The 18421-nt window shown below is 28.2% G+C and overlaps 1 protein-coding gene and 1 non-coding gene across 6 annotated transcripts in view; one reads left to right on the top strand and one right to left on the bottom strand.

Annotated features, from left to right (window-relative positions):
* LOC107072743 (basic helix-loop-helix ARNT-like protein 1) overlaps positions 1 to 18421 on the top strand; it is a 141706-nt gene that overhangs the window by 119630 nt on the left and 3655 nt on the right. For 3 of the 5 annotated variants that reach the window (XM_089176594.1, XM_089176596.1, XM_089176595.1), the window contains exons 7-15: positions 4398 to 4490; positions 7519 to 7636; positions 12121 to 12303; positions 15729 to 15975; positions 16197 to 16335; positions 16409 to 16527; positions 16612 to 16694; positions 17028 to 17188; positions 17830 to 17998. In XM_089176594.1, the coding sequence (XP_089032720.1) occupies positions 4398 to 4490; positions 7519 to 7636; positions 12121 to 12303; positions 15729 to 15975; positions 16197 to 16335; positions 16409 to 16527; positions 16612 to 16694; positions 17028 to 17188; positions 17830 to 17998 (1312 nt within the window). Of the gene's footprint in view, positions 1 to 4397; positions 4491 to 7518; positions 7637 to 12120; positions 12304 to 15728; positions 15976 to 16196; positions 16336 to 16408; positions 16528 to 16611; positions 16695 to 17027; positions 17189 to 17829; positions 18037 to 18421 lie in introns of all 5 variants that reach the window. The other 2 variants (XM_089176597.1, XM_089176598.1) reach the window with 2 other exon arrangements.
* TRNAK-UUU (transfer RNA lysine (anticodon UUU)) lies at positions 2635 to 2714 on the bottom strand. Its single transcript is given in 2 exon segments — positions 2635 to 2672; positions 2678 to 2714. It is a non-coding gene; the product is annotated as a tRNA-Lys (tRNA).

Below are 18421 nucleotides of genomic sequence, written 5' to 3'. Positions count from 1 at the left end.
AGTGTTGCTGAGAAAGTCGCATTCGAATGTGTTTTATTTCCATTGTTAGCGAATGCGGCACCCATTGTGCCCACAGCTTTTTGAAAACCAATACTTCAGTCAAAATATTGCTTACACTGCCCAATGAGGTGCCTAAGGCTTCTACTAAATATCTTTCAGTCACTCGATGATTTTCCAATATGATATCCTGTATTTTTTCTACGATTTCCGGTGTTGTTGCTGTTTTTGGACGTCTGATTGAAGACGAAGAGTCCTTATACACTTTCAAAATTCGTTCATAAATTTCCTTTGCTTTTAAACATTCCAAAAATAAAAATTCAATCATTGCACGATACTTGATTTTTTCAATGTAAAAAAATACTGTTACACGTCGATACTAAATGGCTTGTAAACAAAGAATGAATTAACAAATTAAAATGAAACTTTACATACGTTCATATGAAGAGTGTACCAACATAACAAAAAAAATTTAGGTTAGTAGCAACCTCCGCTCTTATCGAACCGCAAAACCTATTGGACAGCCTAGTAGCTCTAAACAATTTAATACAATGAAATTAATATTCACTAATAATTTCTGGGAATTCAAATTAGGCATAAAACAACATAATATTTTTAATTTATACAATGTATAATATATAAATAATAACACACAAGATAATACCACAATTAGAATGGAATACATAAAGTAATAATACAATAAAAAATAGAAAAAGTAAGGTTATGTTCTATATAAATTAGAAAAAAACGTATGAGACGTGAATATATTGAAATAATTGAATTGTAATATAGTGCCTTCTATTGCAAACTTTCAGTAACTAAAGATAGTTTCAGTTCATATATAATATAATATATTGTATAATATTTTAATTCCTTATTTGAAAACGTTTTGATACTATATATAAAATCTGGTATCTTATAAATAGATAATTATTGTAATTTGCAATCTGTTAAATCAGTTAATGGTTTTTTTTTATTATACACAACATTTTGTTATAACTAATATTTATGTATACAGACGGCTTATACGTAATACTTTTTTAAAATTATTATTTCATTTCATATATAAATATGTAACAAAAGAATATATTTCAATGAAAATATATATTTTATGATTTTGTTAATTTTTGCTTTTTCTTCTGGAAAATTATTTTCGGTAAATAATGATTTGTATATAAAAAGAAATTTTCTACAAATTTCGAGATAATAATAATAATAATAATAATAATAATAATAATAATAATAATAATAATAATAATAATAATAATAATAATAATATATGTATTTGTAAAAATATTACATTAATTAGTTACTGTCATGTACATATATATAGGTATTTCATTCAATATAACAATTAAAAAAAACAGTGAGATGACAATAATTTATAAAAAACAAATAACAATTTTTCCTTTCAAATTACCAATTAAAAAATATAGAAAAATATAAAATAATGAATGATAATTTATTGAACTAAGATTAATAATCAATGCAAAGTAGCAATTTTAAGAGTTATTTTCAAAGTTTTCAATGCGTTCAAAATTGATTTAGTACTAAGATTTACGGTTTTCCTTTGCAGAAGTTCACTTTTGATATTTTTTAATGTAATTGCTGGACTGCGTTCTATTATTAATTAAATTTATGTGTTAAAACTTCGTCGGACAGTTTGAACATTTTTTTACCAACTCATTTTTTGTTTAAAACAACACCAGCATCATTTTTGTAACGTCTCAATACATTAGAGGCTGTATTTTTATTAATAACTGATATTTGCGCTGATTCGACTATTGTTTTACATTTTTCATATAGTTTTATTAAAATTTCTTTCTTTTCTAAGCCTATCTTGTGGTTTATTGTTGAAATACGATATCTTTTCCGTTCAACAACTAAATTTTCTACATTTTCATCACTACGGCTATCAAAATCATTACTTGATTCCATAATTCTGCCATAATTGGATCTCGTTGAGGACGTATTGTTCAAGTTACTGTTTAATTCATTATAAACATTGTCCATTTTATTAATTAGTGAATCATCTCATTTAATCTAATCAATGGAGAACTTAGTAACCAATAATAAATACCGATGATATCAATGATAAATAGTTATCATTGGTTGACAAGATATATAAATATATGTTTTTTTTATGAAGATGTCTTTTTCTAATTTTGTTTTATTAAATTCCAAAAATACTGACAGTGGTGTAGTGGACGTAAATACGACGCATTTTTTAGCATATTTATTTATTTTTAAATATTATTATTATCTGAATTTAATTTTAAAAATACTGTTTTAAATATAATTGCACATAAATTTATGAAAATTAACATAGCAACATTATGTGAATTAATTTTTTAAATTATCATTCATTATTTTATTTCTAATTGTTTTTTTATTGTTAATTTGAAATGAACAAATGTTATTTTGAAATGAAAAGTTGTTATTTTGAAATTAAAAGTTGTTCATTTGAAATGAAATATTGTTATTTTGTCCTGAAAAACCTATATATTTAATATATATATGTATACGTGTATATATTTATAACACATATAAAAAACATTCCATGACATATGGGATACATTTATTTTGAAAATTGTACAAAAATATTATTGTATATATTTTATATAAAATATACACCACCGGCCTGTGACGGGGATCGAACCCGCGACCTTCGCTAAGAACATAAAAGTGCGATGCTCTTCCCACTGAGCTAACAGGCCTATAAATTTTAAAGTATTTATTACAGTATATATATTATACATATATATTATTTATTCTGATTTATTATTATATTATTATTATTTTGAATATTTAAATTATTATATTACTTATATTTATATTATTTATTATATTATATTTATTGTATTTATATTATTTATTATAATATATATCTTTTATATTTATATTATTATTTTTATTATTTATATAAATGAAGATATCTTTTTCTAATTTTGTTTTATTAAATTCTAAAAATACTGACAGGTGCGTAGCGGACGCAAATCAAATGCATTTTTTAATCAAATTTATTTATTTTTAAAGTTTATTATTTTCTGACATTAATTCCATAAATACTGTTTTAAATATGACTACACATAAATTTAAAAAATTAACATTGCTCGATTATGTGAATTAGTTTTTTAAATTATCATTTATTATTTCATTTCTAACTGTTTTTCTAATTGTTATTTTGAAATGAATAAATGTTAATTTGAAATGAAAAATTGTTATTTGGACCAGAAAAACCTATATATATATATATATATAACAGTTGGGCTGAAAAGTCCATAAACTAACACACAGATGACATTATTAAGATTAAATCCATATTATTTTTTGTTAGTACTAATCTTCAAAAAATATGTGTATAAATTTCCCAGCTGTCGAGTAGTTGATTCCTGAGATGTAGCATTTTGAGTGAAGCGGCTTTTGTTATTTTCAAAAAGATGGATAACAAAGATTTTCGTGTGTTAATAAAACATTGCTTTTTATTGAAAAAAAAATACTGTTGAAGCCAAGGCTTGGCTTGATAAACATAATTCGGACTCTGCACCAGGAAAATCAACCGTTGAGAGGTTGCTTGCTAAGTTTAAAAGAAGTGAAATGAGCGTCGTAGATGATGCATGCAGCAGACGACCGAAAAAGGCTGTTACTGACGAAAACATCAACAAAGTCCCCAAAATATTTTTTAATGACTGTCAAGTAATGTTGATTAGATTAGCTGAGACTCTAAAGATATCAAAGGAACGTGTAGGACATATAATAAATGAATACTTGGACATGCGAAAGCTGTGTGCAAAATGGGTGCCGCCCGTGCTCACAATCGATCAAAAAAACGATGACAAAGTTGTATGAATTGGGCTTCGAATTGCTTCCTCATCCACCGTATTTTCCAGGTCTGGCCCTCAGTGACTTTTTTCTGTTTGCAGATCTCAAAAGAATACTCGCTGGAAAAAAATTCAGCACTGATGAAGAGGTAATTGCCGAAACTTAGGTTTATTTTGAGACTAAAGAGAAATCATACTATAAAAATGGTATCGAAAAATTATATGACCGCTTTATATTGTTGTATTGCTCTTGAAGGCAACTATATTAAATAAAAAAATTGATTTTTATTAAAAAAGTGTGTTTTACTATGTTAGCCAACAGCCTTTTCAGTCCAAGTGTTATATATATAAAAGAAAACTGAACAAAAATAAAATAAAATAAATAATAATAATTTAAACAATTGTAAACTAGAACAAACAAATCGTCCCATTGAAAATAGTTGCATTATAAATAAGGAGAAGATGATAGGTAACGTGGTTATAGCAACATTGTTAAAACAGTTGTATTAGTTGCACGTTATGTAATTTCAATTAAATGCTTGTTTTCAATGACGTAACGGTCAACTTCTCCTGTTTCAGGCCGCGGAAGGCTTCGTCTTCGTGGTGGGTTGCGATCGTGGAAGAATTCTCTACGTATCCGAGTCGGTCTCGCAAACTCTCAATTACTCTCAGGTACCTAATCACGATATAAGAAACAAACTCACGAGTTTGAGCTTTACGACAAGCTTAAACTTATGGTTTTAATGGTTGCGACATACAAATGTATACATATAATCGATATCATACTTTACCTATATTGTCATATATTTAATTGTTAGATAATACATTATTTTATTTTATTATATTTTCATTATTTATTATTATTATCGATTAGTATATCGTTTTTTTATATATATTTGTAATTATATGTTTTATTTTATTATATTTAAATTAAATTTAAATTTAATATATTAATAAATTTTAATTATTTATATTTTTTTAGGCCGAGTCATAAGTAACTTCCGATGCGGCTATGCAGAATCTATTTTTCGTATTTACCCATTTTTAGGTCATTAAGTATGAAATGTCTGATTACCTGAAGCCTCAAGTTTAATATCAGATATCTCGAATATTTCATTTCGATTGTCCTTTATTTTTTTTTCATTAAGAAGGTACGCCATCTGGCTTTCAGATGCACTCTTTTGTTTTTAATAGTCTATCGTATTGTCGTTTGGGGGTTAAATATTGTAAGCCATGGATAAGACACAAATGCGAGTTATTTTCGAATATGAGTTCCATCGTGGAACTAATGCAGTGCAGGAAAGCCGAAATGTTAACGAAGTGTTCCGCAAGGATGTGGCTAACGAACATACAGTATTTCGATGGTTCACAAAATTCCGATCTGGAGATTTTGATCTTTAAAATGAACCACGCAGGTGGCCTAAGAGCAAGGGGGATGACGACCAACTGAAAGCTGTAGTGGAAGCAAATCCATCTGAAACGACCCCTGGACTAGCAGCAAGGTTTGAAGTTACCATCCCAACAATATTAAGTCATCTGAAAGCACTCGGAAAAGTAAAGGAACTGGATAGGTTTGTTCCGCATGGCTTGAGCAAGCGTCAGCAACGAAACCGCTTCGAGGCTTGCTGTTCTTTGGTATCAAGACTAAAAGGCGATCCATTTTGGCACCGCATAGTCACGTGCGATGAAAAGTGGATACTTTTTGATAATCGCAAGCGCTCAGCAGAATAGTTGGACAAGGATAAAGTGCCAAAACAAACCCCAAAGCCGAGTATACACAAAAAAAAACTAATGATGTCTGTTTGGTGATCCAGCGCGGGTGTTATACACTATAGTTTTATGAGACCTAGGCAATTGATAACGGCAGACCTTTACTGTGAACAGTTAGAAGAAATGATTATACAGCTGCAAATTAAGCAGCCGAGATTTGTCAACAGGGACCGACCAATCCTTCTGCAGGACAACGCTCGACCATACGTTGCAAGATCGACGTTACTTAAACTACATGAACTGGACCAGGAAACACTTTGTCACCCACTTTACTCGCCAGATTTCGCGCTAACCGATTATCATTTGTTCCGAGCTTTAGACAATTTTTTGCAAGGAAAAGTATTTAATTCCCAACATGCGGTGGAAAATGCCTTTCGCGATTTTATCTCCAGCTGCTCTCCAGATTTTTTCGCTAGCTGTATTAATAAGCTATCGTTAAAATGTAACGTTGTATTGATAATTTAGGTACAATTTTAAATAATTATATTATTTATTGCCCGAGATATAGTCAACCAAACTTTCGGTTTCAAATCAGACATTTTATAATTAATGACCTAATATTAGTCATCAAAATATACGGATTTAGTTAGTTTTCTGTCAACTTTTTTATGTTGTGAATGTTACATTTAACCGTTTTTCTTAACCCATTTGCATCATGATTAAAACTAGTCTTCCTTGCTTAAGTATCCAAGACATAAAACTTACGATTGACCGGTATCACCGGTAAAATGCTTACAGGTAGAAAAACCAATGCTTCTTATGCGGATTATTTCGCTCTTGGTGATAGTAGATACTCACGGCTTGTGTAATATTCCGCGCAATGATGCAAATAGGTGAACCTCTGAAATAGATAGTAAAAAGTGCCTATTCGACATGTAATTCTTTAGGAATTTAAACAAGGCAATAGCACTAAGGTGACAGCTAAAAAAATATGCATTGTGTACGGTGTAGGACTGTTAACTGATAGGGCAGTCAGAAGTTGGTTTGTAAAATTCCGTTCTGAAGATACGACCTTTAAAGAGGAATCAATTGCAGGACTTCTTTCCAACTTTGACAAACCTTCTAAAGGTAATATTAGTTCAAAATCCAATAGATACGTCCAACAAATGCAAATAGTGCAAAATAAAACTCCATGAAAAGTGTCTTGCACTTATCAGTGGTAGAGACGCCATTCTTTGTCTCATAAAAAAGGGAAGTTATTTATGACCCGATCTAAATATAATATAAATAAAAAAACATATATATATAATGTCACCATCATTGACAGTTTCGTCCTCAATCATTTTGTCAAGATCATTTTCGCCGAAAGTATCAAAGCCCTCTCCGCTGATCTTACCATATGTGCGAGTGCAGTAATTTCAGATAATAACGTGGACGCGTTTTCGGTTACATTTCGATTAATTACACATTCAGGCCAGATCGCTTTCCAGCACGAATTTAATGTGTGTTGTTTTATTTGACCAACTGCTGCAGTAATATAGTTTATGCAGTTTAAAATTGAGAATTTTTTCCAAACTTCAGTCAGGCCTAATTCATCGTTCTCTAGTTTTTTCAGAATGTAGCTAAAAGTAAATTTGAGATTATGTTTCTTAAAATTTTCGATTATGCCCTGATCCAGTGATTGTATAAATTTCCATTATCGTCAAGGAGTCCACGTAGTCAGGGTTTGTCCATACATGTATATGTACACTGATAGGAAACATTAAACTGGTGTTGACGCCGCTGAAATTCATATACCGTATAAAAAAAGATCGCACAAAAAAAATTGCATAGAAAAGGCCCCCTCTCAAAAACAGGCTCTACTTTACTTTATATGCCAATACATATTATTATTATTCGCTATGTATATACATATAGTACAATACAAATAATTGAATGTCTAAAATGGATAAAATTAAAAAATAATAATAATAATAAGAATATATTTCAGGGTGACCTTTTGGGTCAAAGTTGGTTCGACATACTTCATCCGAAAGACGTGGCCAAAGTAAAAGAGCAATTATCCTCGTCAGATTTAAGTCCTAGAGAACGACTCATTGATGCGAAAAGTAAGTATAAGTATATATCTGTCATTTATTTGGAAAATGAAGTTGTTCATTTTTCAACTAAATTGAGTTAGTTACTAACCCTTTGACTACGGCAGACTTAGGCACGCACTGGCCGTACGGTACGGTACGAATTCACTCACGACGTCATAAAAAGGGAACGACGCATTTCTGCGGAAGTATATTAAAATATTCAAAATACTGAAATTTATTACATTAAAAAAATATTACTTGAAGTGAACATTAATATTAAGCTTTTTTTAAATAACATTATTTTATTTTTTTAAATAAAAATGTTTAATAATAAAATTTGATAATATAATAACGTATGATATATTTCAAAACACGGATGAATAAATAATCCTACATTACATATTTTACATTCGTAATGTGTATCCTTTTTCTTATCATTTTTTGCACACATTACACATCTACGCCTTGCACTTTTCCGAATTGCTGTATTACTTTCATATAGAGACGGAAAATGCTTTTGCGTCAAACGAAAAGACTCATTGTTAGTATCTCTACCTCCTAATTTATATCCATTAGTTTCATCTAAGTATTTTCTTAATATTTGTTTAATTAAATTTAAATGAATCTAAATAAGTTAATCGAAATAGGTAATCTACATTACCATTGAAGGTCTACATTACCATAAGACCAATTATAAAATTTTAAAACGTGCGAAACAAGCGAAATTTGATTTGGACGCCAATAGGCGTCAACAGTACCAGGAAGCCAACATGTGTCGGACGCCAATAGGCGCCAACAGTAGTCAAAGGGTTAAGAGAAACCGCTAGTGTGACCGCTTGAGAAAAAGGTGATTTTTCGGAATTTTTTTTAAAGCAAACTACTGCATGAAATGTATTAATTTTTTAAGGAGATATTCATGGATATGTAAATAATATATGACCAAATTTTTGAACCGAAAAATTGAAAATTATGCGAGTTATTCGCCATCTCCTAAGGCCCCAAAAAGAAAGTCCTCCTACTGCTGCAATTATAGCGACTTTTACAATGCATGAAATCAAAAAAACCAAAAAGTTGATTAAAGTAGAAGGAATTTCCCGTACCATGAAACTCGATCGCAACGAAAAATTGAAATTTTATCAAAATGGCGGAATTGAAAAAAGAAACGTTTCAAATTTCGCACGAAAATTTGATGATTTTTTGGTCTGCCAAATTATATTTTTTATTCAATCGAAAAACTAGAGATTTGTAAGATTCAGAAGAGAAAATAAATGTATATGGGGTATTCCATACCAAATCAATCACTTTTGACCCTGACCCTTTTCGAGTTGGCTGAAAGTTTTTCATCCTATTCTACCCTATGAAAAACAGTTCGCAGAATTTTTTCAAATTTTTTTACCAAACCTAAAAAGAAATTATTATGATTTAAAAAAAATGGCTTTTTTTTTTAAATGGCTATAAATTCTTCAAAATTCTACCTATTGGGACGTTTTTTTTTTAAATTTTTGTTTTTAGATGTACTTATGAGAAAAAAATACAACAAAATTTTGAGATGATAAGCTCCCTGAATTTTCGGATTTTTTTTTAGAAAAACCGTTATTTTCTCGAAGTTCGCCAATTTTCATTTTTTTTTATTTATAATTTTAGAAACTTTTATTTCAAAATAATTGGTGTACGAATACTTTTTACATCCACTGTATGTGTTTATAATATTTTGATAATATATGATGCATTGATAACCGTGTGAATTATTCAATTATATTTCATTTTCTTCAAAAATAGTCGGTATTTTTTTTTGTAATAAAACTGATTCATTATTAAAATCTGTCTGTTATTAAAATTAATTGAAAAAAGAAATTAGCTTCAAAGCTAGCGATGTGATCTAAAACAAATTGACATAATTTTGTACAATTTTCTAAAGAATTTTTTTTGTTTTTATTTTTTGTTTTCAAAATCACAACTAACAAGATGGTTTTTTTCTGATTATCAACAGCTCATATAAAAATCAGTAAAATGAAAAAATAATAAAAGCAAGCAAAATCAAATTTAGGATAATAAGAAACAAATAATGATACATTTATTTTCCAAGAAAAAAAAAATAATTCTGTTTATATTCGGTTAGAAAAAGTTGTGTGTATCTCCTTAAAACATCCATATTTGACTTTCGACCCAGGTATCCATTAATTATAGCACCTTTCGACATTCACCTGACTGTGGCTTACGCGTTGATCAGGATAACGCAGATTACTCAGTAAGATTTTCTTCTACATTCACCCGATGAAATGTCAGTCGTCCTGCAACATTTGCTTCCAAGACCGTTTGTCGATAAACATCTTTGAAAATCGGTATTAGCAGAGATAAACCAAAGATTACGAAAGGATTCATGCATTCAATAAGAAAAATAGACTAAACGAGAATGATCATGATGATGATTATGGTGATGTTGATGATAATAATGATAATAATGATTATGATGATGATGATGCAAAATATTCATCATGACCTATTCACCACAACCATCATCTATCTCTATTTATCATATATCAATAAACATTAATATATGTACTTAATAATTATTTATATTCTTTTTATTAATTTATTTATTTATTATTAATATTTATATTATATTTATTTTATTTTATATATTTATTATATTATTATATATTTTATTATATTTATATTAACAAAATTTATTATTATTAATAATAAATAAATTGATTATTTAAAAATATAATCATATAATATAATAAAAACCTAAATATAATAATAATAATAACAATAAAAAAATTAATAAAATATAAATATTAATAATAGTTAATATAATAATAATAATTATTATTCTTAATATAAAATTAATACAATAATAATAAAAATATAATATGATACAATAATCAAATAATAATAACAATATATATTATTATTATTTTTATTTATTATTAATATTAAATAGCTTAATATTTTTTTTACAATATTATTACAATATTATTTATATTTTAATTTGCAAAAAAAAGACAGAACAGAAAATAGTTAAAATAAAAGGGTGAAAAAAAGAAAAATAAATAAATAAATAAATATAAAATAAAATAAATAAATTACATTAAAGAAATATTTATAAATAATTAATAACTAATATGTAAAGATATTTACAATGAATTTTACAATGAAATAAATAATAATTATTAAATATATATATTATTATTAATAAAAATAATAATTTTGTATATTTATTTGTTTGTTGAAGGGTTGTACATTGGTACAAAAATTTCTATAAAAAAGACGAAGAGAAATTAGTGGCAATAAAAAATAGAAAAAAGAAAAATCAATAAATAATTTATAAATAAATAATAAATAAATAAAAAGAGTAGATATATTTACAATAAATATTACAATAAAATATATAATAACTGTTTAATATTTATATTAATATTTATTTTTATTATTTTATTAAGAATATAATTTATACTTTTATTTATATAATTATATATATATATTTACTTAATACTTATTTATTATAAATATTAACAAAAATATACTTTAAATCTATTGTTTTTATGCAAGAACCTAATGATTTGAAATTTTCAATTGAAGTGATTTTTTTAATGTTATCTTTGCATTTTTTTTTATTTTTATACATTCAATTATTTTAAAATATATTTCTGCAAAGGTTTTTTTCCCCAACATGTTCGTAAAATGCTATTTTCTTCCTTTACGAGTCTAATATTTTAAAAAGGTGTATTTGAAATATTCCTATTCATTCTAAACAAGCCTAATGCAACGATACGCGTCGTATCCTTGTATATCAATCTTTAAGGTAATATGTTTAAAATAGATTGTAACTTGCAATGATTATGTTTATTAGGATTATGTTAATGAATAGATAAGACCAGTATTTTTGATAGATTACACGTTAATACAGGACTGCATAAAAGTTTGATTATTAATTTAAAATGTTTATACTGACATTTTTTTGTATAAATTTATCATTTGTTTAAAATATACAGTAAAAATATCGAAAACTACTGATCAAGTAAATATCAGCTTTAATTAGCATTAAATTTATTAATACTATATATATTAGGTGGTTCGGAAAGTCGTTTCGTTTTTTACTAACGCAATAATGGCATGCATTAGTTGATGCAAACCGACAAATAAAAATACGTGAGATCGATAAGAGGTCAGATTTATCAAATTCAACTATTTATGACCACTTGAAAGGTTTAGGTTTAACCTCGAAGCAAAAATTATCTTCATTTTTACAAAAGAAAAATGAAAGTACTTTCCAAGCCACCTAATAGTTATTTTTATTATAATAAATCAAATAACCCATCTTCAAAAAGTCATATATTTTACTATATACGTATAGCAAAAAATATTAATCACTCAATAACAATTGTAATAAATTTTAAACAAAATTGTGCAAAAAAAAATTCTTACAACCAGTCATGTGTTACGTGTAGTATTGACAATGAACGACTAACATGCTTTCTAAAAATGTTATCGTAATATTTTTATTTTAGCAATGCTGCCAGTAAAAACCGACGTTCCGCAAGGAGTGTCCCGACTTTGTCCTGGTGCAAGAAGATCCTTCTTTTGTCGAATGAAACGTAAGGTCGAAGGTGTTAGATGCAACGAGTTGCAAGTCAAAGAAGAAGCCGATACAACTACTGGTTGTCACCGACGAAAGAAACAACAAAATGTCGGTTAGTTATAAATGTTTCACTCTGTTTTTTATTTTCCCCTTTTGACGATTTCAAGTAACTTTTTAAGAAAAACCTTTTCATACTTATTCCATTCTATCAGTGAATATATTATGTGGAATAATCAATAGCACACACCGTTTGTGATTTTTTGGAACGAATCACTCTTTCATTTTTTTTTATTCATGCCAACACGTTACCTGATTTTATGGTCTAAAAAGGTTTCAGTAATTCAATATACATACAATAGAAACAGATTTATTTGCAGAACACATATCACAACAATATCAAATAATATAAGAAACTACAAAAATAAATAAATAATTTTTGTAACATTTTAAATAATTATATCAAATGTACAGTAGGAAATATTAGAAACTTGTTTTTATTAGGTCATTAAGTATGAAATGTCTGATTACCTAAAGCCTCACGTTTGATACCAGATATCTCCGAAATTTTACTTCGATTGTCCTTTATTTTTCTTTTTGGCATTAAGAAGGTACGTTATCTGGCTTTCAGATGCACTCTTTTGTTTTTAATTGTCTATCGTATTGACGTTTGGAGGTTAAATACTGTAAGCCATGGATAAGACAAAAATGCGAGTTATTTTCGAATATGACTTCCGTCATGGAACTAATGCAGTGCAGAAAAGCCGAAATGTTAACGAAGTATTCGGCAAGGATGTAGCTAACGATAGAACAGAATCTCGATGGTTCACAAAATTCCGATCTGGAGATTTTGATCTTCAAAATGAACCACGCGGGTGGCCTAAGAGCAAGGCGGATGACGACCAACTGAAAGCTGTAGTGGAAGCAAATCCATCTGAAACGACCCCTGGACTAGCAGCAAGGTTTGAAGTTACCATCCCAACAATATTAAGTCATCTGAAAGCAATCGGAAAAGTAAAGGAGACGGATAGGTGGGTTCCGCATGAATTAAACGAGCGTCAGCAACGGAACCGCTTCAAAGCTTGCTGTTCTTTAGTATTAAGACTAAAAGGCGATTCATTTTGGCATCGGATAGTCACGTGCGATGAGAAGTGAACACTTTACTGTGAACAGTTAGAAGAAATGATGAGGCAGCTGCAAATTAAGCAGCCGAGATTGGTCAACAGGGACAGACCAATCCTTCTGCAGGACAACGCTCGACCACACGTCTCAAGATCGACATTACTTAAACTACAGGAACTGGACCAGGAAAAACTTTGTCACTCCAACGTACTCGCCAGATCGTGCACCACCCGATTACCATTTTTTCCGAGCTTTAGACAATTTTTTGCAAGGAAAAGTATTTAATTCCCAACATGCGGTGGAAAATGCCTTTCACGATTTTATCACCAGCTGCTCTCTAGATTTTTTCGCTAGCAGTATTAATAAGCTATCGGTAAAATGGCAACGTTGTATTGATAATTTAGGTGCATATTTTGATTAATTATATTATTTATTGTCCGAGATATAATAAACCAAACTTTCCGTCCCAATTCAGACATTTCATACTTAATGACCTAATAATAGGAATAATAAAATATACAAATAATAATTAAATAAAATTAATAATTTATTGTAATAATTTCTTTATATATAAAAATTCAGTATCACAATATTTTTGTTCACTAATAATTCCGAAACTACTAAACCTATCTTAACGAAATTTTTTTGTTCTGTGTATTTTTCTACATCTTAGTATATGGGATAGTTTTTTCGCGTATATTTTTATTTTTTCGGGAGAATTAAATGATTTATTATTTGGAGATTATCAATGTCTCAAGGTTTTGTAAATATTCAACAGATAGCATTGTATTTCAATTCAATTATTTTGATACATTCACGTCATACGTTTATTTCAGATTTACACATGACATAACCTAACCATGCTTTTTAAATTTTTTCATGTATTATTATTTTATGTATTCCATTCTAGTTGTTGTATTATTTTAAGTATTGTTATAAATTAGTAAATAGTTTAGAGTTTTTATGTCATTAAATATGAAATGTCTGATCTTGAGATGAAAATAGTTCGAGTAATCAGACATTTCGTAGTTAATAACCTAATATATTAAATTAACATTTTTTGTATAACAAAGCCACATCTTAATAATATTATAATATTACGTATAACAAAAAAAAATCATTTACTGATTCAACAGATTGTAAATTAAAATAATTATCTATTTATAAGATATCAAATGTTAAATAAAAAATAATATGATAAATTCACAATAATATATTATAATAACATATTTAATATATAATAATAATAATATAATATTTAAATATACTAATAAAATAAATTTAGTGATATATTTAATATAATAAACTTCATATAATATTTAAGAGAATACTATATTTTCCTCATAAAAATAATATTAGATTGGTGATGATGTAATTGAAGTTATCATAATGTTAATGACCGATTCGTGTGTTGTCCTCTTTTTCAAAAAAAATAATTTTAAAATAATAACACTTAGCTATTCTTTTAACTAGTTTGTTCGTAATGTGAATGGTGAATATTTTTATTAATAAAATATATATATTATGGAAATTACATACATACGCACACTAATACACGTATAAACACAAAGTTACGTTTAACTTTAACTTATAAAAATTTGATATTTCGAAAGGAATTCGTGTTTCCTTGCGTTCAATGAAAAAGAGAAAGAGAGAGAAAAAGATTATAATTCAGGTAACACACAAAGTTCTTCATCGAATGTGAAAAATCTTGATGATCGGTGAAAGGACGTGGAATGTTGTTGGCGCGTTTTACTCATGTAGCATCACTTGAAATATCGTTATTACTATCTCGAGAATCCCGGGAATAACGTTCTTTTTTTGTTTTTTTTCTCAAACCCCATAATAACATGGTAAGAAGAGATGTTGTAGATTCGCATAAATTTCCTTTATCGTTTTACGTATCTATGCTTTGTATGTGTATGAATGTATATATACTTTGGATAATTGATACTTTGAAAGTAAAATAGATTTTATATTCATCTAAGTTATGGGGGTTTTTATTTTTATTTCTTTTTAATGTTTAAGAATGAGTTTCATTTCTAGATGAAATAAAATGAAATAAAAAATATGTCTAAATGTTAACAAAAAATTGTTACATCATCTTCCAACTCATTTTACCTTACGTAAAGAGAACTGTTCAATTTCCTTTTTAAAAAGTTCTTTGAATTTTTATTGACACAATCTAAATGTGAGTGTACTCATCGAAGAAATTTTGATTTCTTTTCGGTACCCTTAATATATCATTTTTAATATTTGTTTTTTTTTGTTTTTGTTTTCTTTTACATTACACTTATACGAATAATAATATATCAATTTATGAACATATTGATAGAAATTATTTAAAATGTTTTCTTATTAAAATGATAATATTGAATAATTATTTAATTGTATAATCATTTTTACGTATATCCTTAGATTGGAAGTATTGCGTCATACAATGTACCGGTTACCTGAAGTCATGGGCACCAGCAAAAATTGGTTTGGAAGAACAAGAAGGTGAAACCGATGGGGAAGCTTGCAATTTGTCGTGTTTGGTCGCAGTAGGTCGAATTCAAAGCGTATTACCAACACCGTCAACCTCACCAAGAAGACCACGTCTTCGAACGATAGAATTTATCTCGAGACACGCCATGGACGGGAAATTCTTGTTCGTGGATCAAAGGTCAGTTAGTATCAGCTACTATTTTGCAATAAAACGACTAGAAAAACTATTGATGAGGAAGAGAGAAATTATTGTGCCGTTTTATTGAATGACCGCAAATGTTAATAAAGTTCTTCTTTTCTCTATATTTTTGTGGTAAAGAATATGATAATAACAAAATAATAATAATAATAATAATAATAATAATAATAATAATATATAATTTTTTTTTCTATCTTTAGAGCCACATTGGTACTTGGTTTTCTTCCTCAGGAACTTTTGGGTACTAGCATGTATGAATATTATCATCACGATGATATACCACACCTAGCAGAATCACACAAATCTGCATTACAATCTTCCGAACGTGTTACAACCCAAGTAAGTTTAATAATAAATGACGATTATCTTCTACAAGGGACTAAACTATAATTGTATTGTATTGTGTTTTTAGGTTTATAGGTTTCGAAATAAAAGTTCGAATTTTGTGAGGTTACAGTCTGAATGGAAATCTTTTAAGAATCCATGGACCAAAGATATCGAATATTTGATAGCCAAGAATTCAGCCGTCTAGTGAGTCTTGTCTATTGTAATATGATTTTTAAATAATATTTTTCTAAATATTTTTTTTCATTATAATATTATATTTGTTTTTAGTTGTGACATTCGACAAGCTGGAAGTAGTACGAATAAATCCGAAGATTCCAGCGTTCAAGAAAATTATGAATATTTTACTCAAAGTAAATATTTATAAATATATTAAGTGTCGAATAAATATTAGGTTGGTACACATGAGATGTCGGATTTTCTTTACAAATGTAAACATTTGTCATTCACTGTTTTCGTTATTCTTTTGTTTTTGGCATAACTTTTGTTATAATTGTACTGTCTATTGTCAGAGTAACATTTAAACATAGGAAATTTTCTCAAAGGTATTCCCTTCCTATATATAGTTTTATAAATTCATTTAAAAATCCGATATTTCATATATGCAACATCTTAATAGACTATTCTAAAATTATTCTTATTAAAAGATAATAGTTAGTTGTTTCTTATTTTTTTTTTAATTCTAGGCAATGGAGGCTTGGAAAGACTTATAACGAGTCACGTAGAGGTAAGTAAAATTGGACGACAAATAGCGGAAAACGTATTGGATCTTCAAAGACGTGGTGAAGATTCATCTTCAGGAAGTAGTCCATGCCCAGGTGTAGAATCCGCATTGTTAAATACCGAGGTAAAAATAAACTGTATTTAAATTTCATAAAAATATAAATATTAGGTAGTCCCAATAGTTTATTTCTCATCACGCTATAAATTGCTTTATTTTGCTCTGCTCGTGCAAATATGCAGCCTTATCTATTAGGCTATCTATATCGTACGTTTTAGTCATTCAGGATATGGTAATCGCATCAAATTTTGGATTCTACACTTACTGATAAGGCATAGCAACTCGAGACCACATATTGCATTAGCGATAAAAAAAAAACGCTCTTACAGGTTGATTGGGATGTTTTACCGTATCCTGCATACTCTCCAGAATTCCGTTTGATAATAACTTCTTTTTTCCCTTCAAAATTTTTCTTCGTGATCTGCGTTTCAAAGAAATCAGCGGAAAAAAGCGCACCTTCTGACTTATTTTTTGTCAAAAACATAAGAATTTTAGAAAAAAAGGCATAGTAATGCTGCCTGAAAGATAGAAGAAGGTATTAAAGCAAAAGGGTTCTTATATAACAAAATAAATAATATTTTGAATGGTAAATATTGTGTATTTATTTGGTATTAGAAAAAAAGAAAAAACTTTTGGGACAATCTAATATTTGTACTATGTATGAAAATGTGTTAGGAGCCAACTATCTATAACGATTGATACACTAGGGATCATCTTTCCGACCTAAGTCGCAGATTACGACGACAGCTTCGCCTAAAAGAATTCACGAGGTCCCACAAGCAGGAATAAGTGCTGATAACAGCAGTAGCAACCCAACGTCCACGTACAACCATGTAGCCAACAACGTACAACTCAACAGCATCGCGAACGACCAAGGTCATAGCTATTACTGTCTCTAGGAGTCGTTTATATTGGTGTGTAGTGCGAATGCCGGATTTATCAGAAGAGAAGAATAGAAATATGTAGATTGGAAAATCATATAAATTAGAAAGGAGAAGAAAAAATAATTTGTGACAGGAAAACGACATAATTGGATTTTATGTGCATGATCATGGAAATATATGTATAACATAATAATACTCATATATATTCATATATATGCATGTTCATGGACAATAATTATTTTTCATATAGTATATTTATTTTTAACGAAAATATATTGTTATATTATACGGATTTCTTTCTTTCTTTAGTTTCTTTTTTTTTTCTTTTTTGGTAGAAAATCTTTTAACGGGCATTGAATAAAAAAAAATCTTGCACGGTTCCTATATACAATTATTCTCTTTGGATACAAATAGT

Source organism: Polistes dominula, unplaced genomic scaffold (genome assembly GCF_049000335.1).
Source record: "Polistes dominula isolate Pdom_NZ unplaced genomic scaffold, Pdom_raw_medaka contig_80, whole genome shotgun sequence".
Lineage (NCBI taxonomy): Eukaryota > Metazoa > Arthropoda > Insecta > Hymenoptera > Vespidae > Polistes > Polistes dominula.
The sequence above is the reverse complement of the archived record's forward strand: the minus strand, read 5'-3'. Positions and strand labels throughout refer to the sequence as shown.